A 27,204-nucleotide genomic window follows, 5' to 3' on the forward strand; every position below is an offset into this window, starting at 1 on the left:
AGACTCTCTCTCTAGAACTTGGCCGAAAATCCTCTCTCTCTCTCTAGTTTATTTTCGATTATTTCTTGTCTTGGCACCTAGGTCCTCACTCGACCTAGTGTTTAGCTCTGCGACTTCGAGACTCGTTCTCAAGTCGTAGTGTTTAAAAGTGCCCACTCACTGATTCCTTCTTTTCGAGTGATTTAGTGATAGAAACTTTCGTGGTTGCTCGAGGTGCCGAGGAAAGAAAGAGAGACGTGCTGCGAGGGGAGACGAGCGTTGCAACTTTCCAAAAGCTTCTACAAGGTTCAAGCTTCAAGAAAGGTTAGTAACTTTAATAGCTCATATTAGTTTTTATTTACATGTACATGCTCTTGTCTAGGTTAGTAAAAACTAGTTTTACTTAAAAAGAAAATTTTAAAATTCCGCCGCTTAACGAAGCGTTAAACTTTTTCTTAAACCCTAGATCGATTCCAACAAATGGTATCAGAGCTATGGTCAAAGGAATGCATGTTGCATGTTTTTAAATTATGAGGTTGAAAATTGTTTTCGAAAGTTTACTAATTTTGTGACAAGTTAGAATTGTAATCTTAGATTTTTTTTAATTTATTGCTCTTGTCTCTAAATTAAAAACCATGTTGATTTTCTATGAGTTTGGGATGATGTTAAAACACATTAGAATCAGTTCTAAAAGTTTTTAATTTTTTATATTGAAAAACGTGTTTTAAAGGTTTGAGAATTTTCGAGTAAAATTTTGTGACTAGTTTTGTTATCTTGCTAGTTTCTTATTTTTACTTGAATCGTTTTATGCTTGTTGTTATTTCTTTTATGCCTTGTTATTACCTTGCTAATAAAACACAAATAAAAGCTTTAAACAACATCTTAAAACGTTCCGTTACACTTGATTCTTTTTCGCACCTAAGTAGGACCAAGCTTTAATTTATTTCTTTTTCTTCGAGCTGGAGTAAACCCGCATTAAAAGTGGTATAACTCTCTGCTCAGAAATCGAAATTTAATGATTCTTGAATCAAATTAAAGCTCTGTCTGTCCTCTGTCCAATGCCACCGGTTTCGGCTCAAAAGGACATCGGAGCCGCCAGATATGGCGATTTTACTCCGAGGTGCGCGGCTGTCTAAAACTCCAGTTTTTTAGAAATCCGGATTTTCAAACCCCACTACCATGAGTTATAGAACTCTAATGAGAAAATTTTCTTGAGCAAAAATGTTTTTCATATGATTATAAACATGATGTGTAAAGATTAAAAGTTTTGATTTTTGAAAGATTAATTGAAATTGAATTTTTACAAAACTAGTTTGAATTTTGAAAAACCGTTTTCACTTTCAAACTTGAAAATATTTTGTCATCCAAATCAAATAAGTTTTCAAAATGTTTTCAAAACTATATCTATATCACATATGTTCAAAATCTATATGCTCTTGAAAATTTGAGTGGGAGGTCTCCTTGTAGACAAGCCGAAAAATAAAAGGATGTGTAATCTCAAACTTTCAAGTGTTCGAGTGAGTTGAAGTTCACACTTCCCTCACGCACTTTCCCGAAATAGAAAATAGGAAAAGATCGAGTATGTCCCTTGTGCCTTTATGCACTAATACTGCTCTGAACATGTCGATCTAGGATTCTCTTCTAGTTGTCCGCTCTGTCGCTCTCTAACTAGGAAATTTGTTTCCGAACTTATAAGAGTCGATGAACCAACTCCAAAAACTAAGTGGGAGGGTTATATTCGTCGTTTGTAACCCGCGATCCCCAACACTAGTGAAAGATGCAATAACGTGGGACTAAGAGCCGCTCTTGCGACCCTCACTTAAATGTGAGTACTCCAAGGCGTTATTGCTTCGATCATTGCTCAATGAGCTACGTCCGAGAGTGATGCAATGATGGCAAGGCCTCCCCTTGGGGGATTGTTTTTCAAAGCTGATCTTTTGGACTAAGTGGTTGGTTGCACGCTTAGGCTCAATCCCTAGTATCCTCCCTTGAGGCTCTGCGAAAGGATGTGAGTGATCAAACCAATTTACAAGGTGGCTAGTCAAAATAGATGTACTGACATCTTGGCTTAGCATTAATGATGTGTCATTTACTTATAAATGGAGATTTTTTGCGGCCTTCTCTTGAGGGAGTAAATTATCGTTTGGTTTATAACACCTTTGGATTTTATAAAAGTCTTAATGAAACTTAAATCCTAAACCAAAGACTAATCATAAACTTGTTTCAACTTATATAGGCAATATGTCTCTCAACCCTCTCTCTACTATTCTTTCCTCGAATAAACTCGAAGGCGACAATTACGTCGACTGGAAACGTAACCTCGACATAGTCCTTACTGTCGACAAGCACAAATGGGTTCTCACCACCCCCTGTCCTCAAACGAATGATGATTCGACGCAAGAGGAGAAAGACGTCCTGGCGGCCTGGCTTCGATCCGATGAGATTGCGAGATGCTATATTTTGGCATCGATGAACAATGTGTTGCAACAACAACATCGTGATTACGAAACTGCCACCGATATGCTCTACAATCTCCATGAGATGTTTGGAGGGCAAGGACGTCAAGCTAGGCAACAAGCGGTCCGACAATTCATGAACTGTCGTATGAAGGCTGGAACTCCCGTTAGAGATCATATGATGCTGATCATTAGCTATCTCAACGAGATGGAGATTCTTGGATCCGAGATTGATGGGGAGACTAAAATAGATATGATCTTGGAAACTCTCCCCGAAACCTTTGATACCTTCAAGTTGAATTATTCCATGAACAAGCTAGAGTACACTGTTACCGAGCTCATGAAGGAACTTCAAACCGCTGAGGCACTCACTAAGAAAAAGAGGGCTCAAGGAGAAGTACATGCTACTGCCTCCACCTCTGGATCTAAGAAGAGACCTCGCAATGCCGAGAAGAAGAACCAACCTAAGGTTCAAACGAAGAAGAAGGCGCCAAAGGCTCCGAAGGTGGACAAGTCTAAAGACAAGTGCCACCACTGCAATGAGCCTGGTCACTGGCGTAGGAACTGTCCCGCCTACCTCAAAACCAAAGCAAAAGGTATTGTACTTGTTACTGAAGCCTGTTTAGTAGCTGATAATGTATCATCGTGGATTATTGACTCCGCTGCTACTAACCATATTTGCTGCTCCTTGACTGGTTTTAGGAAAAGCAAAAGCTTAGAGGATGGCGACTTCTGCTTCAAGTGGGGTGATGAGAGCGTGGTGTCTGCGAAGGCTGTGGGATCCGTGACGCTATCTTTTGAAGATCGAACTTTAAATTTGAATAATGTTTATTATGTTCCTTCCTTTGGGAAAAACCTAGTATCTGTTGCTCAACTTTTCGAGCAAGATTATTATTTAAAGTTTATAAAGAATGGAATTCGCTTTTCTTTTTCTAATTCTTTCGTCACTGATGCATGTATGAAGAATGGTCTTTTTTACATCTATCCCACTCAACCTTCTCTTTTAGACACCGAAATAGATAACGATCTAATTAGGGAGCCAAAGAGGATCAAACTTTCTGAATCCTCCGATCTAACAAAATCAACATACCTCTGGCACTTAAGACTTGGTCATACCAGTCTAGATAGGATTAAGAGACTTGTGAGGGATGGTCCACTCCAAGCCTCTGCAATAGGTTCACTACCTACTTGTGAATCCTGCATAGAAGGAAAAATGACTAAGCGACCTTTCTCCGATAAGGGTCGAAGAGCCACTGAGTTGCTGGAACTAATACATTCTGATGTATGTGGTCCGCTCAACCAACAGGCACGTGGAGGATACGAATACTTCGTTACCTTCACTGATGATTACTCAAGATATGGGTTTGTCTATTTGCTTAAACACAAATCCGAGACCTTTAACGTATTTAAGGTCTTTAGGGCTTTAGTGGAAAAGCAAACTGGCAAAGTGATCAAAACCCTTCGATCTGATCGAGGTGGTGAGTATATGTCTGGAGAGTTCGATGACTTTCTTAAAGAATAAGGTATCGCTTCTCAGCTTACCGCACCTGGCACACCTCAACAAAACGGAGTGTCAGAGAGAAGAAACCGAACTCTTATGGAGATGGTTAGATCGATGATGAGTTACTCATCACTCCCGCTTTCCTTTTGGGGATATGCCCTCGAAACAGCCGCCTACATTCTGAACCAAGTTCCGTCCAAAACGGTTCCTGGTACTCCTTATGAACGATGGACTGGCCGTAAAGTGAATCTTGGCCGCATCCGAATTTGGGGTTGCCCTGCTCACGTGCTGAGGCAAAAGACTAGCAAGTTGGCTAGTAGGTCAGAATTGTGCCTGTTTGTAGGATATCCGAAGGAAACCAAAGGTTTTACTTTCTATAGTCCCGAGGACGATAAGACTTTCGTTAGCACGAATGCTCGTTTCCTTGAGGAGGACTTTATGAAGGATGCGAAACCTAGAAGCAAAATTGTGCTTGAAGAAAAGTTGGGTGAGGAAGCTTCTACCTCATCTGTAAGAACTGTTCTTACCCTAACTGAAACACAACCTAACTCATCAGAATCTCGTCAAGTAGTACTTCGACGTAGTGGGAGGGCTACTCAAAAGCCTGACAGGTACATGTCTTATGGAGACTCTCTTGTAGCCGTCTCCGACATGGATGACCCTGTTTCCTATAGCCAAGCGATGGCTTGTTCTGAATCAAACCTTTGGCTTGACGCCATGAAAGTTGAAATGCACTCGATGTATGTCATCAATGTCTGGAAACTTGTAGACCTTCCTGAAGGGATTAAACCCGTAGGGTGTAAGTGGATATACAAGAAGAAAAGGGGTCCTGATGGGAACGTCGAGACGTTCAAAGCACGACTTGTGGCGAAGGGTTATACCCAACAAGAAGGGATTGACTATGAAGAAACCTTCTCGCCAGTCGCGATGCTTAAATCCATCCGCATACTCCTATCCATAGCTGCAGCTCTCGACTATGAGATCTGGCAAATGGATGTCAAGACAGCCTTTCTGAATGGCAATCTTGACGAGCGCATTTACATGGCTCAACCAGACGGTTTCGTGGATAAAGGTCAAGAGACCAAGGTTTGTGAGTTGCTTAAATCCATTTATGGACTAAAGCAAGCATCTAGGTCATGGAATATTAGATTCGATGAAACTGTAAAGAGCTTCGGCTTTGAACAGTCAATAGATGAGCCTTGTGTTTACAAGTTAATACACGAAGGCAAAGTTGTGTTTCTGGTACTATATGTCGATGATATACTACTCATTGGTAATGACGTGGGTAAGTTATCTGAGGTTAAGGTCTGGCTAGCAAAGCAATTCGATATGAAGGATCTAGGAGAAGCCGCGTACATTCTGGGAATCCAAATCTTTCGAGATAGGAAAAACCGGACCCTGTCGCTCTCTCAAGCATCTTATATTGATAAAGGTGATGGATCGCTTCTCGATGCAAGACTCCAAGAAGGGCCAAACACCCTTTAGGCATGGAGTTTCACTCTCTAAGGACCAGTCTCCCAAGACTGCACAAGAGATTGAAGACATGAGGAAGATTCCTTACGCCTCTGCCGTAGGAAGCCTCATGTATGCTATGCTTTGCACTAGACCTGATATATGTTTCGCCGTTGGCGTAGTTAGCCGTTTCCAATCCAACCCTGGACCCGAGCACTGGATTGCTGTTAAGCATGTTCTTAAGTATCTTCGAAGAACTAGGAACTTGATGCTTACATACTCAGGTACTGACCTGACTATGACGGGATATACCGACTCCGATTTTCAAGCGGATAAGGATTCCAGGAAATCCACTTCGGGATCTGTGTTCATCCTTAATGGTGGAGCTGTTGTGTGGAGAAGTATTAAGCAATCTTGCATTGCTGACTCCACAATGGAAGCAGAATATGTGGCTGCTTGTGAAGCATCCAAAGAGGCTGTATGGCTTAGAAAATTCCTTAAGTATTTGGAAGTTGTTCCAAACGTCGACGAGCCCATGACCCTTTATTGTGATAATAGTAGGGCTGTCGCTAACTCAAAGGAACCTAGAAGCCATAAGCGCTCTAAGCATATTGAGAGGAAATACCATTTGATTCGAGAGATCGTGCAGCGCGGAGACGTGGAAGTGAAGAAGATCTCAACGGTGGACAACCTCGCAGATCCATTCACCAAGGCCCTAGCGAACAAGGTCTTCGACCAACATCGTGAGGGATTAGGCATGAAGGACTACACATACCTTCTTTGAGTCAAGTGGGAGTTTGTTGTCAATGGTGCCCACAAGAAGAGTTGTAGTCTTTATTTTGAACATTTGATGTAATAAAGTCTCATGAAGACTCTTGCTTGTAATTGCCTATCTATTCATTAATAAAGTTGAAACGTTCATTCAATCTTCCTTGTCTGAAGCTTTATGATAAAACCATAGTCTTTTAGTCCATAAACAAACTTAACAACTTACGAAGAGACAAATGTAGATTTGCATGAACAAACTCTTCGTAGTTTGCTTAAAACGATATATTCGCAATCTTAGGGTCAAAGGACTATTGACCTCAGTATGATTGTTAGAAGAATCTATGATGTCTGGTTATGAGGCATTGAGAGTTGGGGACTCTATAGTTCTTCTAGGTATCTTCCGAAGGTACTGAATTGACCAGTGCACTTCTAGAGACAATATAAGAACAAACCATTTAACCTCTTATGTCTCGAAGTCACTATGTATGAATTGCGTCATGCTTACCTTAATCCTGAAATGAGACATGGCATTTCACACCTTAGTATTCTCATTTGAGAAAGTCAAAGTTCGGACTCACTATGTGATTCCGAACAAGGCCTATTGGTGAAGTACTAAGTTGTGAGTCTGTCATGAGTAACTTTGTGAAGTTCTCATAGATATGGAATTCATGTACAAGATTGCTGAAATGCAATGTATGTCACCTCATGCTTTGTTCCTTGGAGTGTGAATAAATGAACTGGCCAGTGTCCAAATTGAGTCCTGACTCTTTTGGATGAAACAATGTGACTTGTTAGCTCCTCGTCAATACATTGTTTCTAACTTATTCACAAGCGACAAAGGAGTTGAGGAAATAACAGCTAGAAGGGTAAAATGGTAATTTAGTAAATCCCGACTAGCTGATGACATTCATGAAGGGTAAACATAGATAATATTCAGTGGATCCGCTCATCATAATTAGGTCGAATTCTTGAGTAGAAAATAAATTCATTTGAACCGAGAGATTTTCAGTGTCAGCTCTTTAGTGGAGTCAGTTGGCATTAAGCTAAACTTGGAAAAGGTTTGTGAACTTTTGAGTCCAAGTGTTTAGCTAAAGCTTTATTCATTTGGGTCCATGAGGTCACTGTCACGAATCACATCGATAGGAATAGTTAAACTGGAAGCTAAGTCAAAACAAGAACGAAAATAGTGAAAAGGGTATTTTTGTCTTTTGAGACAAACGATGAAATGAATGTCAATAAATTTTTGACAAGGTCATTTTATGACATGTTTCACTCGGCCATGACTTGATCATTAGGCTTTATGAATTAATTTCATTTCATAAGAATTTTATTGAAAATTCTTATTGGGCCTTTTTCATGTTGTCATGAACAAATGGAAAAGCTTCTAGAAGCCCATTCTAGAAGGACATAGGCGCCCAACATACCCAACCAAGAGAGAATATTTTGTGCATAAATGTATCAAGATACTTGCCAAAAGAAAAAGAGGAAACAAATTTGCATGAGGATGTTTTAGGGTAATCGGCCAAGTGAGAGACAAGGCAAGGCCTTGAACAAAATTGGAAACAAATCAAGGCTTCTAGAAGCCTTGAGTTGGCCGAGTGTCTCAAAGGGAAAAAAGAGGAAATTGCTCATGAATATGTGATATTCTATAGAAGAGGAAACTACCTTATTGAAGGTGAGACCTCTCCTATAAATAGGAGTCTCATTTCCTCACATTTCATTCATCCAAGTTTAAGAGATTTGAGAGACTCTCTCTCTAGAACTTGGCCGAAAATCCTCTCTCTCTCTCTCTAGTTTATTTTCGATTATTTCTTGTCTTGGCACCTAGGTCCTCACTCGACCTAGTGTTTAGCTCTGCGACTTCGAGACTCGTTCTCAAGTCGTAGTGTTTAAAAGTGCCCACTCACTGATTCCTTCTTTTCGAGTGATTTAGTGATAGAAACTTTCGTGGTTGCTCGAGGTGCCGAGGAAAGAAAGAGAGACGTGCTGCGAGGGGAGACGAGCGTTGCAACTTTCCAAAAGCTTCTACAAGGTTCAAGCTTCAAGAAAGGTTAGTAACTTTAATAGCTCATATTAGTTTTTATTTACATGTACATGCTCTTGTCTAGGTTAGTAAAAACTAGTTTTACTTAAAAAGAAAATTTTAAAATTCCGCCGCTTAACGAAGCGTTAAACTTTTTCTTAAACCCTAGATCGATTCCAACACAATCACCATCTGAGATCGCGGATCCTGAACACAACAAGATGAAGAAGAAAAAGTGACTACGAAACCAGAATCGGTCAATTGACTAACAGACACAAGATTTAAATCAAGACTAGGAATATAGTAGACATCGGGAATGGAAATATGAGATGTAACAACAGAACCAAAACCCTCTGATGGCATAGGGGTGCCATCGGCGGTCATAATGGGTATGGATGAGTGAGGGGACAAAGACACAAAAGATGAAAAATGAGGGGACATATGGTTAGAAGCACCCGAATCAAGTATCCAAATGGAGGATGGTATACCTGGGACTGACGATGAAGACAAACCTTTAGAGGAAGAGGCTGACATGGCATGAGGCTGAGAGGCAAGGAACTGCTGGAACTGCTCAAACATGTATGGGTCCACAGATGGGGCAGCAACGTCGTTGGTGGGCGGAGGTGTCCACGGAGGTGTCGGACGAGGTGCCCACGGAGCTGGTGCACGAGGTGCCCACGGAGCCGTTGGACGGGGTGCCCACGGAGCCGTCGGGCGAGACTGAGGCTGGGTTGGGCGTTGTTGCTGCTGCTGCTGCGGCTGTGCTCTGTCCCTGCCTAACTTCGGACACTGAGCCTTCCAATGTCCTTTCTCTTTACAGAAGGCACATTTATCCAGAGGGAGTGATGACCTGGACGTACTACCAGCAGGAGAACGGTACGGGGTAGCAAGGACAGCAGGCACTGCGGGTGATGGACTCTCCTTGTCGATCTTGGACTTGAGACGAACCTCTTCGGCCAGCAGCTCGTTGACCACAGAATCAACAGAAGGAAGAGGACTGCGGTGAAGAATCGCACCACGCAATCCCTCAAAGTCGTCACGAAGGGCCATCAGGAACTGAACCAATCGCTGCTCTTCACGCCGAGAGATGTAAGCCGCCACTGCCCTCAATTCAGCCGACTCAGTCAATGCCAATTGATCCCACAATGAGGACATGGCAGAATAGAACTCTTGAATACTCAAACCGTTTTGCCGAAGCGCACGAATATCCATCTCCAACTGATACTGTTTGGCAAAATTAGACTGAGTATAGAGTCTCTCTAGATGTCCCCAGACCTCCTTCGCAGTCTCGTACTTCGCCAACTGAGCACCGATCGAGTGGGTAACAGAATTGTTAATCCACGTGATAATTTTCGCGTTGTCAGACTCCCAAACATCAATCGAAGTTGCAAAATCTTCAGCCTTCTCATCGGTAGGCTTACGACGCACACCCGTCACATAACTCCACATCGATTTTCCACGCAAAAAATTCCTCATAACATAACTCCAATATGAGTAATTTTTGCCATCCAGTTGAACACCAATTGCCTGAAGGGAATCATCTCTACGACCCGCCATATCGAAAAAGCACAAATCCAAACACTCCAAAAACAACGAAATCCAAACAAGCAGATAGAAACCCCCAAATCGAAACCCGAAAAACGAAATCAACAACGCATCCAAACAGCACCAAACCGGTGAACAGGACAATCACTCAACCAATTACGACATCCACAAATCAAGAAAAGGAGGCGAAAATACCAACGGTACGGACGAAAAACGTAGCTTGACTCGCCAAATCAACATCGTGCTTGGTATATTAACTTTCTTCAATCAATTAACAAAAGCCATGAATGGAGAAGATGGCTCTGATACCATGAAGATTTAGGGATTCAGAGAAAAAGAGGAAGTCTGAATTGATGAATTACATAATAGAATAGTCTGGGTATATATAACCCTAATACAACCAAAAAAGGAAATAAAGAAAAAGGGAAATAATCATAAATACAATAATAATAATAATGACTAATATATTATATATATACGCTAATATCCACCACCATTTTCGCTGGACGACTTCGACCCTGCATAACCCAATCATTACGTGTATTCCAAGCTTGCCATACGAGAGTGAGTAGCCATTCCATGTCATCTTGCTTCAATTCTTTGGAGAGTCTAGCGAGGCCTCCGGCAATGTCGTTGGCTTCTTCGGGGGACATGGTATTAGTAATTCCAGCGGCTTTCCAGAGCTTCCTTGCTTCTCGGCACCCCCAGATGGCATGGTAGCTCGTCTCCCTCTCCTTTCCACACCTGCTACAACAATCAGAGGGTATGGGATCGCAGGCAAGAATTTGTAGGAAGCCAGTGATTACAGAGCTTCCATACAAACATTTTGATTTTCGGTGGAAGTCTTGTGCTCCAAAGAAACCGCCACCACGTCTCGCTGTCGCTGGGATTTGATCCGCTTGCTTCATCCCTCCAGTCCCGAGCTAAGCGATAGCCACTCTTCACACTATATTCGCCATTGTTGGTGAAATGCCATATAAGACGGTCCTTGATTGGAATATTGCAGCATGGTATCGAGAGAATATGCTCAGCGTCTTCCGGAGAGAACATAGCAGTGATCAGATTGATATTCCAAGCCCCGGAGTGATGTTTCAGCTCAGCGACACTCAATTCACATGGAAGAGTTGGCGGCTCGATCAGCTTGAATAACCGCGGTCTCGGGATCCACCTATCATGTAGTACGTCTACTTGTTCGCCGTCACCAATACGCCATCGGGATCCCTTGGCAATTAGTTCTCGTCCCCACAAGATTCCTTTCCAAATTTGAGAGCTACCAGCCATATCATTAGCTTCAAGAAAGTCAGAGTTCGGAAAGTAGCTCATCTTGAGAACTTGATTCACTAGGCTGCTCGGATCTCTAATGATGTTCCAAGTGACGGAAGCCGAGACCTCCTTTGGCCTTATGATCACACTGTAAGTTTTTCATAACGCATATAGAGTATCAATACATTAATTAACGTATAATGGATATCTATTATATTAAGCAAGAGCGTTATGACAAATCTCGTTTTTATGGTCCATTAAATCTCATAATTTCAGCCACGAATTAATACCATAATGGCTCTCATTTCCGCTTTTCTTTGATGGAAGAATAATGGTTATAAATTGAGAGGTTGAGTTTTGGTCCCTAAGCCGATAATCTCATTCATAAAACACACACCATCTAGTTTCGAGATTACCACGGTTTAGAAGAGCAAAACGTCGTTCTGTGAAACGCCGGGGAGTCGTTCCGAGTCTCCGTTAAAGCTCCGACGATTTTCCGATAACAATGGCCGGAGGTAAACGCTTGATCCATTTCGCTTCCGCTTTTGGGTTCATGTTTCTAATCACATATGCTCGGATTAGAGACTATTAAATCTTACATTTGGTATCAGAGCCCCACATAACCTCTACCTTGTTTTTGAAAATTTCCATATTCTTGTGTGTTTATGTTTTGCGTTTTTTTTTACGTCAAAATGTTAATATTATTATGGAAATCTTTTTGAGAAAATTGTTTTGTGATTCTTTTGGCTTTTGAATCACTCAATTCGGTGCTAAAATGAGGGAAAACCAGTCGGATCTTGAAACGGGTCTCAACCGGGTCGAAAATAACCCATCTAGAGGTTGAAGACGATTGAAAATGACATGTCGTTTTTGTTGTGACAATTTTGTGTCGTTTTAATATAACTGTCGTTTTACTTCTCTGTCTTTATTTATTTATTTTTCTGGGCCTTTTATCAAGTTTAGTTTTGGGCCTTTATTTCAGATAGTTAAATGGATTATACTGATGCTTTGGTTTCTAACGTGCATATGCATATGCGATATCACTTTTCTTTGGCTGTGGCATATATATTGGGCCCACAGATTCTTATTTTGTTTTAAAATTTGAATATGTTTATATAAAACAATGGTTTCCACTCTCTTTCTATTGTAGTGCGTATATATATATATATATATGTGTATTGGCTGTGGTATATATAAGGTATATATATATTTATTTAGAATATACCTTATGAGAATATTTTTTGGGAGAATAGAATAAATAATCTTGATATATGCTATTCAATTTTTATTTGCATTATAAAGGTATTTTGTGCAAGTATTAAGTTTAATTTATATTGTGTTTGTATGTCATTTATTTAGAAATTATATGATGTATAATTTTATTATTATTTGAGACACACATATAATATTTAGCAATGACTAGCACAATATTATTTATTTAGTCTTTATTTTATTGTTTGTGATTGATATGATCTTAATTAATTAAAGAATAGCCACAGCATCTTTAATTAATTTAGATTGTATATTTAGAATTAATATCACAAAAAAAAACAATAATTGTGGTTAATCATATGCTATATTATGAAATCTACCCACAGGAATTTTATAATATTTGTATGATTAATTAGGATAAAATATCAAATTATATTTCCTAATTAACCCACAGGTATTAGGAAAAGGAACATAATTTGACAGTTTTATCATAATCGTGTGAATCTAATTGAATTAGAACTTTAGCCCACAGGCAAGTTTTATGTCTCTAGATTCATTGAGTAACACATGTTTTGCATTGGTAAATCATGATATAGTTATTTTTCTTCAAAAACATATTTTAATAAGCATGTTTAATTTCTGTAAATTGCAGCTAGTCAAACTGTAGGTTACTCTGATGTTAAGTGCGATGTTCCCGAACTCAAAGGGGACAATTTTAAGGTCTGGAAAGAAAGAGTTCTCCTTCAACTAGGATGGATGGATATTGACTATGCCATAAGGAAACCTGAACCTCCCTCAATTACTGAGGAGAGTACCCCAGATCAGGTTGATCTTTATGAAAAGTGGGAGCGATCTAATCGCCTATGCGTTATGTTCATAAAGACCAAAGTATCTGCTGGGATTAGGGGTTCAATTGAGCAATATGACAAAGTTCGTCTCTTAATGAAAGCAATAGACGATCAATTTGTCACTTCAGATAAGGCTTTGGCAAGTACTCTTATCATGCAGTTCTCATCCATGAAGCTCACTGGAGTAGGAGGTATGCGTGGTTATATCATGCGCATGAGGGATATTGCGGCCCAATTAAAGACGTTGGAAGTTGAAATGTCTGAAACCTTTCTGGTTCACTTCATTCTGTGCACTCTGCCCCAGCAATATGGCCCATTTAAGATTTCTTATAACACACATAAAGATAAATGGTCAATTAATGAACTTATGACCATGTGTGTTCAAGAAGAACATAGGCTGGCTATGGAAGTGGGTGAGAAAGTGAATCTGACTTTCACTGAAAGGAAGAAGAAAGATCGTGCCAAAGACAAAGGCAAGATCCCTGTCAAACCGGACATAAAGAAAGAGTCAAAGTGTTTCTTTTGCAAGAAGAAAGGACACATGAAGAAAGAATGCTCTAAGTTCAAAAATTGGCTTGACAAGAAAGGTATTCAACTTTCGTTTGTATGTTATGAATCAAATCTAACTGATGTTGGTCATAATACTTGGTGGATTGACTCTGGTTCTTCAATCCATGTTTTAAATACCTTGCAGGGTATGCAAAACCTACGGAAGCCAGTGGGAAGTTAGCACTACATCCTTTCAGGAGGTAGGATGAGCTCGCATGTGGAGGCTGTCGGTTCTTTCGATTTGGTGTTAAGTAGTGGCTTTATTTTGCATTTAGAAAAGACCGTTTATGTTCCTATTTTTCAAGGAATTTAATTTCAGTTTCAAGACTTGTACCTCTTGGTTTTGGCTTTAACTTTTCGGATAATGGTTTTACATTATTAAATAAATCCGAAATTGTTGGTTATGGTACACTGTCTGGTGGTCTTTATTCAATTACACTGCAAAATGATGTTGCTAATAACTCCTTAAACGTTACTGCTGGGTTGAAGCGTTGTATTATGAATGAAAATTCTTCTCTATTGTGGCACCGGAGATTGGGACATATCTCCATTTTAAGAATTAAAAGGTTAGTGAATGAGGGAGTACTTAGTGCTCTTGATTTTACCGACTTTGAGACCTGTGTGGATTGCATTAAGGGAAAGCAAACCAACAAGTCTAAAAAGGGTGCAAAGAGAAGTGCTGAATTGTTAGAAATCATACATATAGACATTTGTTGTCCTGACATGGATGCAAGTAATCCAAAATACTTTATCACTTTCATAGATGATTTCTCACGATATATGTATCTCTATTTACTTCGTTCTAAGGATGAAGCTTTAGACGCCTTTAAAGTTTTCAAGCCTGAAGTAGAGAAACAATGTGGTAAACAAATTAAGATTGTGAGATCAGATAGAGGTGGTGAGTATTATGGTAGATATACTGAGAATGGACAAGCACCTGGGCCATTTGCGAAGTTTCTTCAAGAACATGGGATTGTTGCCCAGTACACTCTGCCCGGTACTCCGGACCAGAATGGTGTTTCAGAAAGAAGAAACCGAACTTTAATGGACATGGTGAGAAGTATGAGGAGTAAAACAAAACTTCCTCAATTCTTGTGGACTGAAGCACTAAAAACGGCTGTGTATATATTAAACCGAGTTCCAACCAAGGCTGTTTTAAAAACGCCATTTGAGTTATTCAAAGGTTGGAAACCCAGTTTGCGACATATACGCGTTTGGGGATGCCCGTCTGAAGTGAGAATTTATAATCCACAAGAAAAGAAACTGGACCCTAGGACTATAAGTGGGTATTTCATTGGATATGCCGAGAAGTCTAAAGGTTATAGATTCTACTGTCCATCTCACAATACTAGGATTGTGGAATCAAGAAACGCAAAATTTCTTGAGAATGACTTGATTAGTGGGAGTGACCAATTGCATGACTCAGTGTCTGCATTAGATCACAATGAAGCTGAACCTTCTAGTTCAAGTGATAGACTGATTATCGTACACACTCCTCTAGCTCAATCGTGTGTAAGACAACCAGCTATTGAGATTCCACAAGTTAATAATGCTGATCCTTTAGATCAAGTTGCTGATCAAGATCATGTTGAACAACCAATCGAACATCCGATTGTACAACAAGATCCTCAAGAGAATAATGAAGCAACATTAAGAAGATCTACTAGAGTTAGAAGATCAGCAATTCCTAGTGATTATGAAGTATATCTACAAGAGACGGACTACAACATTGGAGCCGAGAATGATCCTGAAACGTTTTCACAAGCTGTAAGTTCTAAAGAATCTAACTTATGGCACAAAGCTATGATTGAGGAGATGAACTCTATGGCAATTAATCAAGTCTGGGATCTCGTCGAGTTGCCTGATGGTTTAAAAGCCATTGGATGCAAATGGGTCTTTAAAACAAAGAAAGACTCACAAGGCAACATCGAGAGACATAAGGCAAGACTTGTAGCCAAAGGGTTTACTCAAAGAGAAGGAATCGATTACATAGATACATTTTCTCCTGTTTCAAAGAAAGATTCCCTTCGCACAATTATGGCATTAGTAGCCCATTTTGATTTTGAGTTACAGCAAATGGATGTGAAAACAGCCTTCCTTAACGGAGATCTAGAGGAAGAGGTTTACATGAAACAACCTGAAGGATTCTCTTCTAGTGATGGTGAGCATTTAGTCTGCAAGCTTAATAAATCCATTTACGGTTTGAAACAAGCCTCCCGCCAATGGTATTTAAAGTTTCATGATGTCATCACTTCATTCGGCTTTGAAGAGAACGTCATGGATCAATGTATATACCAAAAGGTTAGTGGTAGTAAGATATGTTTTCTTGTTTTATATGTGGATGATATTCTGCTAGCGACTAATGATAATGGAATGCTGTATGAGGTGAAACAATTTCTTTCAAAGAACTTTGATATGAAAGATATGGGTGAGGCATCTTATGTTATTGGCATTAAGATCCATAGGGAAAGATCACGAGGCATTTTGGGTTTGTCTCAAGAGACCTATATCAATAAAGTTCTTGAGAGATTTCGGATGAAAGATTGTTCACCAAGTGTAGCACCCATTGTGAAGGGTGATAAATTCAGTTTGGACCAATGTCCGAAAAATGACCTTGAGAGGGAACAAATGAAGAATATTCCATACGCTTCCGCTGTAGGAAGCCTTATGTATGCTCAGGTTTGTACCAGACCTGACATTGCATATGTTGTTGGAGTATTGGGTAGATATCAGAGTAACCCAGGTCTTGACCATTGGAAAGCTGCAAAGAAGGTTATGAGATACCTTCAAGGAACAAAGGATTACATGCTTATGTTCAGACGGACCGATGAATTGGAAGTGGTTGGCTACTCTGACGCTGACTACGCTGGCTGCATTGATTCAAGAAAATCCACTTCAGGATATGTTTTTATGCTAGCTGGCAGAGCCGTGTCTTGGAGAAGTACAAAGCAGACATTGACTGCTACTTCCACTATGGAGGCTGAGTTCGTATCGTGTTTTGAAGCTACATCGCATGGTGTTTGGTTGAAGAGTTTCATATCTGGGCTTAGAGTTGTAGACTCTATTTCTAGGCCTATTAAGATGTACTGTGACAACTCGGCTGCTGTCTTTATGGCTAAGAATAACAAAAGTGGAAGTCGAAGTAAGCATATCGACATCAAATATCTAGCCATAAGAGAACGTGTTAAAGATGATAAAGTGGTCATCCAACACATTAGCACCGAGTTGATGATTGCTGATCCTTTGACTAAAGGCATGCCACCAAAGAAATTTAAGGATCATGTGGAAAGCATGGGACTTGGTTCCATGATGTAATTTTCATTGTACGCTACATTTCTATTTATGAAACTCGTATTCAGTTCGATATTTCTCATATGGTTTGTGCACATACATTTTTTTATTGATTTGAGAAATATTTTCTTATGTTCGGACCTAGAATAAACATATGGTTTATTCATTATGTGTGATGGGGTATTATTGGAAAAATAATATATGTGATACATGGAAGATAATACTCATTCATAGAGGACCTATCGCCTTGATCCATATATTAATTTTCTTGTGACATATATTGGATTTTATAGACCAAGTGGGAGAATGTAAGTTTTTCATAACGCATATAGAGTATCAATACATTAATTAACGTATAATGGATATCTATTATATTAAGCAAGAGCGTTATGACAAATCTCTTTTTTATGGTCCATTAAATCTCATAATTTCAGCCACGAATTAATACCATAATGGCTCTCATTTCCGCTTTTCTTTGATGGAAGAATAATGGTTATAAATTGAGAGGTTGAGTTTTGGTCCCTAAGCCGATAATCTCATTCATAAAACACACACCATCTAGTTTCGAGATTACCACGGTTTAGAAGAGCAAAACGTCGTTCTGTGAAACGCCGGGGAGTCGTTCCGAGTCTCCGTTAAAGCTCCGACGATTTTCCGATAACAATGGCCGGAGGTAAACGCTTGATCCATTTCGCTTCCGCTTTTGGGTTCATGTTTCTAATCACATATGCTCGGATTAGAGACTATTAAATCTTACACACACAGCCTCTCCCATTTAGCCCAGTGGGTTTTCTTCTTCTCCAACGTGCTACCCCACCAAAAGGCATTCATAATTTTGTGCATTTTTCCGATTAAGCCTTTAGACAGTCTAAAGCAGCTCATGGCGTGGCTAGGAATCGCCTGGACAATAGCTTTTAAAAGGATCTCCTTACCGGCTTGCGAGAAGAGACCACATTTCCAACTTCTAATTTTTGTTCCACACCTTGTCGAGAACAAAGGTGAAACCTTCTAATTTTTAGATATATATTGATAGTCAATTGTAATTTGACTATTAATTTATAAAAATGTCAAAGGCTTTCTTTCATAGAATATTTATTGATAGTCTTCAATATTTCTATTCAGATATTGACATTGTCCATACTTCATATAGTAAAAAATCACTAAGGATAAATAGATATTATTTCACTAAATTATGATCGGTATTTGAATAACTATGAAATACTGATAGTGTCAGCGGTAGCCGATATCTCAACAGATACCGGTACTTATATGGTAAATGTCAATAATATATTATCGTCATTAACCGATCACTTTTATTTTTCTCTAAAACTGATGAAGGAAATTGATGATCACTTTTATTTTTCTCTATGATAAAGAGGAATGAAGGAAAAATAATCGACTGCGTGGACGTCTATAATCAGCCTTCACTTAGTCATCCTTTACTCAAAAATCACAAAATTCAGGTATTGATCAATTTACTTTACAGTCAGCTGGGATTCAATAGTACTTTTATTTAGTATAGTGACTAGAACAAAATAGATCACTAAACGCGATTATTTTGTTAACCCTCCTTTATTAATTTTTTTTTTTGCTGCAGCTAAAACCAAGTGCTAATTTTCCTCAAAATATTGATCGTGCGAAAAATTCACTCGGTTCAAACACGCCATCATCGGAAGCTGGATTCTCGAGGAACGAGATTTGCCCTGAAGGAACAGTTCCGATATACCGAACAACAAAGGAGGAAAGAATTAGGGCAAGAAACATAACAAGACAATTGTTTCGCAAGATTGGTCAAAACCCTAATAGTGTCGGTCCGAATGACCATGTAATCAATCGGCACTTATATATCCACCTACATAATTTCATATTTATTTTCTTTTTAATGTCCTCGTTAATTAATTTTTTTCAGGAAGTAATGATCAAAATAAAGAAAGACGTAAAATTGAAGTATTTCGGAGCCCTTGGATCGACTTCGATATATAATCTCAGCCTTATACCACATCACATCAGGTACTTCGAATATTTGGGTTGAGGCTGGTCCTGTGGACCGGGTTAATTCTCTCATTGCTGGAACAATCGTAATATATAGATATCTATCTTCTCATTTGTTTTAATTAATTCGATTTTTTTTTATCATTATATATTAATAATATGTTACATGTTTTAAAATATGATTATATGACATGCAGTTTTTTTTTTTAGGTTTCATCAACACTAAACGGTGATAGCAAACCTAGATTGTTTGTATATATTGGACGGTAATTCAGTATACTTTATATTTTTTATTTATTAATCCTAATGATCTACAATTTGTAATAAATTTATGTGAATTTATTTAGGCAGATAATAATAAAAGGACTGGGTGCTTCAACTTCGTGTGTAAGGGCTTCATCCAAGTTAGCCAAAAAATAGCTCCGAAAACCGCAGTTGAGCCTGTCTCCACAATCGGCGGAGAAACTTTTAAAATTAAATATAACATCTACCAAGTAATTAGTGTTATTATTAGTTTTCAGGCCATCTAACAAAATATCTATTTTTTCATAAAATAATTTTATACGTACGATGCATGGATTCTTCAAGAACAAGAACCATGCATGTCTTCACAAGTTTCTTGAAAATGTTATTAAAAAAAAGATTCTTTAAAATGCAACTATAGTGATTTTTATTCTAATAATAAAAGGTCATTTTAAGTGTGGCTATGTATGTTAGAATTCGAATGTCAAGACTTTTTTTTAATATAATAAATACGAGATTTTAGCTATTTTTAACAACAAAAAAGGTAGTTAGACAACTAAAATTACCTGACGATGTAGCTAAATAGGCAATTTAAAGTTATGAATTTACAAAATAGCCAAAGTTTGTCTTAATTTAGTGAAATAGCCAAAATGTGCAGTATGTTGGTTTCAAAAAAAAAATTTGAACCCAAGATTAATTTTTTTGAAAGTGATAAATTGCTTATAATAATCTTCAAAAAAATTAATCTTGACTGTCAATTTTTTTTTTAAACGTAAATTTGGCTACTTTGCTGAAAAGTTGAAATATTGACTATTTTGCTAATCAATAAATTTCAAATGACTATTTTGTACAATTTTTCCTTTTATTATTCTAGTTTATAGAACCCAATAACGAATATAACATACAAAAAGACCAAAATTTAAGATTTTTTTTTTCTTTTCTTTTCATGTTGTTCCATTATCATGCAGTTCATTATCTCATATTCACCACAATAGCTCTTACAATAAATTCCCATTAATTAACACCACAAATTAAATCAGCATTTTTTTTTCTTCTCCTAGAAGTTAAGTACCAAAATACATAGGAATCAATTCAGGGTCTAAGGTAACCTTCAATGAGTTTTTATTTATTGGCCGAAAGGATTTTTTGGACTGATTTGCGTTCCGTTTCGACTATTAATTTTGTGGTTCGTGGCGCTGGAGCAAAACGTCATGATAGGATATTGGCCGAAGGAGATAGTGCCTGATTTGGCCCACGGAGCGGACGAAGTGTCGAGGGGCGATTCCCGGACGGGTTCTATGACGCCGCGGCTTATTTCAGAAACTTGCATTTTGCTTTGGATGGCCTTAAACAATTTGCGCCTCTAAACAATGACCCCAATGTTCAAGAGCTTATTATGGGCACGTCTAAGTGTTTTAAATTGAAAAATGATAGGCTCACATCGTCTTACTTTTGGGGCTATAGATTTCTTTACGGAGGACCCGGTGGTTCTAATTGCGCTCATTAGCTTATATATGTATTTGAGTAATAATAATAATTATAATAATTTCCATTGATTTTCTTGTATTTTGTTTTGTTATAAAAAGCTTGAACCGATTTATTTTTTTCCTGGGTGAATTTTCTAATCTTGATAATGTTTTTATTTTTTATAGTAGAATGCTTGCCTGTAGGGTCTTTGAATCTGACGAGTTTTGATGTTTGGGTAGATAACTTATTTTTTTTAATTAGACCTTTTTAATGGAATTCTAAGTGGCATTTGATATTAGATTTGAATACGGTATTTCTGTTTTTTAACTTTAATTTGACCGGTTATCTAATCATTCTTACCACGAGCGCAGCTAACTTATTCCAAACTTAATAGCCCACCTGAATTCAGTTATTTAACATGATAAGCTTAGATAAATATGTTATTGTAAGAAAGATGACGATAATTATAAGCGAGACTCACTAGTGTATATAATTAGGTTAGATAAATGGAATTTTATACTAAAAATATTGAAAAGATGACGATAATTATAAGGTCCCTTATGATAGATGTTTTTATTTGGACATAATTGCCTCACTCTATTCAGTTGTAGGGTTTAAAATTAGTTTACAAATTAATACTTATAAAATATAGGGTATTACTAGAAGAATAAAAAATGTAAAAGGACATAAAAGTCTACCATCTTAAAAGGAACGCATTTAAGAAAAAATGGCATTAATTAACCTATAATAATTTTTTATGTCCTTTTATATTTGTTAATGCATCATATTTTGTATATATTTTAGAGAAAATGATATTTATTGCGTCCCTATTTTGAGATCGGTAAACTTTTATGCCATTTTTTATTTTAAAAATAACTTATATTTGCATAAAATTTTACATTAAAAAAAAGAGACGAATTTTGTAATAAATGTGAAATGAGACACAAAAAAAAAAAATCCAATTTTAAAGGATACTTATTCAAAACTTAGATCGTCATTTTTCACTCGCATGTCGTTTTATTTGTATTTACGTCGTTTTGGCACACGACTTGCGAGCATAGCTTACTGAGAGCCACCATTGACAGCCGAAAATGGAGGAGCAGAAGCAGAAGAATAGAATTCTGATCGTCGGAGCGACGGGGCGTCTGGGAAGGCATTTGGCCGAGTTCAGCCTCCGATCATCTCATCCCACCTTCGCTCTCGGTAGGTCATCTTCCTTCTCCCTCGCCGCCGATTCACTCCGATCCCTCTCCGCCGCCGGACTTACCATCCTCAAGGTCACTACCTCTCTCTTTCTCTCCTCTCTCTCTCTATATATATATGTATTATTTGGAAGCATTTTGGCTATCTCGCTCACTATGTATCGGTCAGGGTTCTCTGGAGGACGAGCAGAGTCTGGTCGAGGCCGTGAAGCAAGTGGATGTCGTAATCTCCGCAGTACCGAGCAAGGAAGCTCTCTCTCAGAAGCTTCTGATCAAAGTCATCAACCAATCTGGTTCGATCAAGGTCAGTTTCGCTTTTCTCTTTCTCTTCTATCTCAGTCGTGATTAATTATGAGAATTTCAGTTCCACGGATTTTCCCTTATGTTAAAGGTGAATCGAATTGTGAATGATTGACAGATTTTGGGTCCTAGGTGAAGTGAACTCTGTTTGATTAGTCTTCATTGTTTTTGTAATTTGATAGAGGTTTATTCCGTCTGAATTCGGAGTTGATCCAGATCGGGCTCGAGTTTCCGATATTGATGGCGGTTTCTACTCGAGAAAAGCCAAGATTCGCCGCCTGATCGAATCCCTGGGAATTCCCTACACTTATATATGCTGCAACTACTTCATGAGGATGTTCCTTCCCTCGCTCGTCCAGCCCGGTCTGAGCTCTCCTCCGAGGGACTGTGTCACTATCTTTGGCGACGGAACCGCCAAAGGTGATAGCACGGAAAGCCTGTGGATTTAGTTGAATGACTGTTTTATGATTAACGGTGTTTTTTTTTTCCTTGGCAGGCGTGTTTGTGAGCGAGTGAGACGTGGCTGCATTCACGATAATGGCGGTGGACGACCCGCGAGTGTTGAACAAGGTGGTGTATTTGAGGCCTCCGGGGAATGTGTATTCGATGAACGAGCTGGTCGGGATTTGGGAGGGCAAGATTGGGAAGAAGCTTGAAAAGGTTTTCGTTTCGGAGCAAGAGCTTCTTCGGAGGATTCACGGTAATGAAAATTTGGAATTTTTTTTATTTTAATTTTCAGTGGGTGTTTCTATGACAATGTGAATCAATTTTGAGGGTTATATGCAGAGACCCAATATCCTCAGAAAATGGAGATGGTTTTTGTGTACTCGGCTTTCGTGAAAGGAGACCAAACATACTTTGAAATCGAGGCCTTTGGCGGGGTAGATGGGACCAAGCTGTACCCAGAAGTGAGGCACACAACCATAAGTGAATTTTTAGACACGCTTGTGTGAGCAAGTTCTTAGCGGAACGATTTTTTGTGGTACAAAGTGGCCGAGTTGTAGAAAACACACCGATTATGGTTAGTCAACTTTGTTGTATTTTTTTTTTGGTGAGGCGTTGGCTCTTTTCCTTCTATGCAGCAATGGAATTTTCTCTATTCCGTCTCCTGCCTCCGGGCGGGAGTGAGATATTAATAAGAAATTTAAGTTTCTTTATAAAAAAAAAATGAATTCAACTGTGTTCTTGATGACATGATGTGGTGATTTAATTCAACAGTATCTTTTTTTTATATATCTTTTATTTATTTATTATCAATATTTCTTATGTATATTATATATAATACAAATAGATAGATAGATAGATATATATATATATATATATATATATATATAAAGCTTTGAATATACATATATATATATGCATATAACTTATCATAATTTTTTATTTTTAAAATATATTAGGATTTGGAGACTTATATATATTTTGAGTTTTTTCAATTATATTATGTTATAAAATTTCTGTCGAGATATCAATCGGTTCGGTATAATCGGTAATCGGTAATCGGTAATGAAATTGTTATAGGATATCCATCGATATATCCGTCGGTAGTCGATATATCAAAAAAATCAAAACTCGATATATCAAAAAAATCAAAACCTCGGTATCGATATATTAATCCTTGGGCCGAACAATTTAACCCTACAGTAAATAATAAAAGGCCCAAGGATATTAAGGTCTTATCGGCCGTCCCTGCAGGGTCAGCCTGTGACCGGACCATCGCATACGTCATCCTCTTCTTCGTGGACAAGATCTATTCCGTGACTGGGAGCTTGTGGGACAACTGCCAAGTGGACCGATTCGTCCTCGGTGTGACGTGTGCGAGCTTGAGTGGGACCCGCGAATCTGTGCATACTGTTGCAAGGAGTGTAAATTCATTGCCCATGTTCATTGGTTTTCCCGAGGTATGTTGTGTGTATGAATTTCCTTCCATAACTTTTTTCTTATTATTCTTTATGAATTATAAATGGATGTTTACATGTCCTGATGATGATGCTCTTGGTAAAAAATTGCTTTCCTTTTCTCATGTCTTGGTAATTTTGGCTCCAAAATGTTCATTTAATACGTGGCTCGTGAGATAGTCCAGAACTATAGATGTTTTTGTTAGGACTGGAAATATAATTTATATGTTGATTGTTACTTGGTTCATAAATAGAGGTTAGAATTAATCATTTACCTTTGTGCAAGGCTTAGCCTCTGAGAGAGTTTGGGGTCTCTCGAATTCCTTGATTATCTTGTATTTAGTACCATTCTATTGAATATATTATCTTCAAGGTTCTTATCAGCTTTTTTTTCTTCAAGGTTCTTATCAGCTTTTTTTTCTTCTTCTGGTGAATATATTATTTAGTACCATTCTATTGAATATATTATCTAGTGATTCCGTAATAATAATGTAATCTCGTTGCGGTGATGAAGATGCTGAACATCCCGTGAGCCGGTTCAACCGGCTTCAGACCAAATTGGGAATCGCAAAAGCGTTTCCGCTGGAGATTCTCGAGGATCCTTGTAAAGGCTACATTTCACATTTAGGCGGGTGCGTATTCAGGGTTGAAATCTTTGTTATCGAGTACAGCGGCAGAGTAGAGAGCGTTTCGATCCTCACGGGCAGAGAAATAACCAACCGAATCTTCACTTGGGTGATCAATAGCTTCTCCAAGCTGGGGAACGAATCGCACGAGTCCGAAGTTTTCGCTTCGGACAAAACGAATAAGTGGTGCGTGATTTGTCCTGTTTTTCCCTGTTTTTTTTTTGTTTTTTTATGTATAATTATTAGTGTTGTTGTGCCGGGTTTCTGTAGGGTGTTTACGATTCTTCCGACAGTCGTTCCGGAAGGAAGTATGAGAGTTATAAGATCAATGGTGTTGGAGTTATCTCCGGTGACATTTGGTGAAATTTGCGGGTCGGTTTACGCAGAGTATAAGCTGAGAGTGCTCGATCAAATCAATGGCAAACACTTTGAGCGCACAGGTATGTCCACCCTTTTTTTTTTGTTGCAATTGTTACCAAATTTGCCTACTAAGAGCATGTCCAATGTAGTGTTAAAAAAATCGAGCTAAATGTATAATTTGATGCACAATACCAAACAATCCAATTGAGTGCTATAATTTGTGTCTAAAATTGTAAAACAAAAGAAATCCATTTTACTATTGATCCCAAGGATTTAGACTAGCGGGCTTAATTAGTTGGGTAAAATCAGATACCCACAGTTAAAAAAAATAAGGAAAATTTCACACATATCGTTTAAAGATGATAAGTCACTGAATACCTCAATTATTGAATATTCTATAAAAACCTCTTTTTTTTAGTTTTCAGATGATTTAATAGTTACATGAAATTAGACGGTAAAAACAACGAAGAAAAAGTTAAAGGAAACGGTAAACAATAAAAAAAGTCAACTATTCTATATGTTGTACTAATTTTGTCTGTCAATATGTACACAGCCAATAAAAGATTGAAATACCAGTCGAATTATGAAGTGATTATAAATTAAAAATAAAAATGATTTTTTTTTGTTCAGTTCAACAACACTGCTAATAGGTTCAGTACTTCTCATAAAAAAAATTGACTTGCCTTGATTAAATCTAGAATTAAATGTCTGTGCTATGAAGCTTCGAGCTTGTGAGTTTCCGGCGTTTTCCTCAAGAAGTTGAGACTAAGTTGTGTTGTTCGCCACCCATAACAAAAGAGAGGAAAAACATTAAGCAAAATGTCACATTTATATAAAATAAAATAAAAACACCTTTAGCGCTATTTTGTTAAAATAAAAATCAGAGAGAGTATAAATATTATTTTGTTAAAAATCTGAAATTCTGAATACCATCTCTTTCAATTTCAAAATCTTCTTTTAGCGCCAATTTTTTTTTTTTCAACTCCAATCACAACACTAAATTTCACACTAAAAATACTATCCTTCATTACTATATTATTAAAATCAATAAAATAGTAAAATAAAGTTGGTTTGGTAGTGAAATTGATAATCAACTAAAACTAAAATATATATATTTTTTTTTGGTCGTGTGATATAGTAACACACCAAATTTGGCCTGATACTATACATATTGTATTTACAGTGTGATTCGAGAAGATTTTGCACTATACTTGATGATATACCGTGTGGGAGGAGTTGGTTTGAATCAATGTCATATCAACATAACGGCTAAAAAAAATATATATAAAACGTATGCTACATTAAAATCCTTAAGTGTAAACAGACTTAATTAGTTATAAATCTCTTTGTCTTTCATGTTTAGGTATCGCCGCATATTTTACATTATTCAACGACAATGTTGCTGAAGAGATATTCATTAAATTGTTCTAGCGGCATTGTTGTCAAAGATAGTTAAATAATCAAAATAAATGACACGAATATTTGGCTTATTTATTCGCAAAAACATCTGTGACAACACTGTCATCGAGATTCAATTAATTTAAAAAAATGTTTCGGCTAAATTTTAAGCTGTTAATTTTTCTTCTCTAACCATTTCGGAAAAATGAATCTCAGCCAAATAGGAGATACCCGTTCATATTTTTAAGGTAAAGCATGTCCATTTTCTGTAGTTGTTGCAACCGACTATGCATATTAAGCAAGCAAAGAATGGAGTCTAAAAACTAGAAAGTGAAGTTACATGTCAAGTGATCAATCTTTGACCAAGTTTTGAATACAGAGCTAGTAAAGCAAAACAAAATAATAAGAAATTTAAAATTTCAATTACATATATGGCATAGCATAGCCAATGTTTTTTTGTCTTTACTTTCACTATCTTTTTTTAATACCATATATTCATACATTCCCTTCGTACGGTACAGTCTAACTAATTATCGTAACATTGCACTGTACATCTTTTAAACTTAAGTTTTTATTCAAGAATTAAACAGTAAGTCCTTATCAGTGTATATATTGCTTTGAAGCTAGCTATGGTAATGTAACCTCTCTAGAGAAAGAAAAAAAAAAACTTCACCTAATTCACCAACACATAGCCAGCCTTTTAAGTTCTAACAAACTATATACTTTAAACTGAGACATTTTAATTTGAATACATACACATACATGAAGCCCTATAAAACAAGTGTGAAACCCCACGCTTTTGTCTCATTCAGAAAAGAAACATATTTT

At 37.7% G+C, this 27,204-nt stretch overlaps 4 protein-coding genes across 5 annotated transcripts; 3 read left to right on the top strand and 1 right to left on the bottom strand.

The window, feature by feature from the left end:
- Positions 1-8,344: 8,344 nt before the first annotated feature.
- Positions 8,345-9,758, bottom strand: LOC149388608 (uncharacterized). Its single transcript, XM_089622474.1, has one exon. The coding sequence runs from the start codon at positions 9,734-9,736 to the stop codon at positions 8,345-8,347; it is 1,392 nt and encodes a 463-aa protein (XP_089478600.1). The 5' UTR covers positions 9,737-9,758.
- An 11,839-nt stretch (positions 9,759-21,597) lies between these two features.
- Positions 21,598-22,650, top strand: LOC149388609 (putative pinoresinol-lariciresinol reductase 3). Its single transcript, XM_089623703.1, has 4 exons — positions 21,598-21,866; positions 21,961-22,095; positions 22,274-22,511; positions 22,588-22,650. Exons 1-4 carry the CDS (start codon positions 21,681-21,683, stop codon positions 22,605-22,607), a joined length of 579 nt encoding a protein of 192 aa, XP_089479829.1. The 5' UTR covers positions 21,598-21,680; the 3' UTR covers positions 22,608-22,650.
- On the top strand, positions 22,634-23,812 carry LOC149388610 (putative pinoresinol-lariciresinol reductase 3). 2 transcript variants are annotated; one of them, XR_016300735.1, is made up of 3 exons: positions 22,634-22,791; positions 22,878-23,112; positions 23,790-23,812. XR_016300735.1 is itself a non-coding variant. In XM_089623702.1 (2 exons), exons 1-2 carry the CDS (start codon positions 22,698-22,700, stop codon positions 23,042-23,044), a joined length of 261 nt encoding a protein of 86 aa, XP_089479828.1. In that variant the 5' UTR covers positions 22,635-22,697; the 3' UTR covers positions 23,045-23,298. The 2 variants fall into 2 exon arrangements, 1 of the variants encoding a protein (XP_089479828.1); XM_089623702.1 differs by lacking the exon at positions 23,790-23,812 and having other exon boundaries at positions 22,635-22,791; positions 22,878-23,298.
- LOC149388611 (uncharacterized) lies at positions 23,176-26,749 on the top strand. Its single transcript, XM_089622475.1, has 5 exons — positions 23,176-23,215; positions 23,790-23,984; positions 24,507-24,804; positions 24,889-25,058; positions 26,342-26,749. The coding sequence occupies exons 1-5, from the start codon at positions 23,176-23,178 to the stop codon at positions 26,407-26,409; spliced, it is 771 nt and encodes a 256-aa protein (XP_089478601.1). The 3' UTR covers positions 26,410-26,749.
- Positions 26,750-27,204: the final 455 nt, after the last annotated feature.

The sequence above is a fragment of the Urtica dioica genome, chromosome 8, assembly GCF_054948205.1.
Source record: "Urtica dioica subsp. dioica isolate 48M chromosome 8, U.dioica_male_clone48M_v1_H2, whole genome shotgun sequence".
NCBI classification, from domain to species: Eukaryota; Viridiplantae; Streptophyta; class Magnoliopsida; order Rosales; family Urticaceae; genus Urtica; species Urtica dioica.

Excerpts from the sequence above, each read along its gene's own strand:
- LOC149388608 (XM_089622474.1), bottom strand. The coding sequence starts at position 9,736 with ATGGCGGGTCGTAGAGATGATTCCCTTCAGGCAATTGGTGTTCAACTG.
- LOC149388609 (XM_089623703.1), top strand. The coding sequence starts at position 21,681 with ATGGAGGAGCAGAAGCAGAAGAATAGAATTCTGATCGTCGGAGCGACG. Across the intron at positions 22,096-22,273 it reads ACCAATCTGGTTCGATCAAG|AGGTTTATTCCGTCTGAATT; the intron begins GTCAGTTTCGCT and ends GTAATTTGATAG. Across the intron at positions 22,512-22,587 it reads TGGCGACGGAACCGCCAAAG|GCGTGTTTGTGAGCGAGTGA; the intron begins GTGATAGCACGG and ends TTTCCTTGGCAG.
- LOC149388611 (XM_089622475.1), top strand. The coding sequence starts at position 23,176 with ATGGAATTTTCTCTATTCCGTCTCCTGCCTCCGGGCGGGA. Across the intron at positions 23,985-24,506 it reads TTCATTGCCCATGTTCATTG|ATGCTGAACATCCCGTGAGC; the intron begins GTTTTCCCGAGG and ends GCGGTGATGAAG. Across the intron at positions 25,059-26,341 it reads CAAACACTTTGAGCGCACAG|GTATCGCCGCATATTTTACA; the intron begins GTATGTCCACCC and ends TTTCATGTTTAG.
- LOC149388610 (XM_089623702.1), top strand. The coding sequence starts at position 22,698 with ATGAACGAGCTGGTCGGGATTTGGGAGGGCAAGATTGGGAAGAAGCTT. Across the intron at positions 22,792-22,877 it reads GCTTCTTCGGAGGATTCACG|AGACCCAATATCCTCAGAAA; the intron begins GTAATGAAAATT and ends GGTTATATGCAG.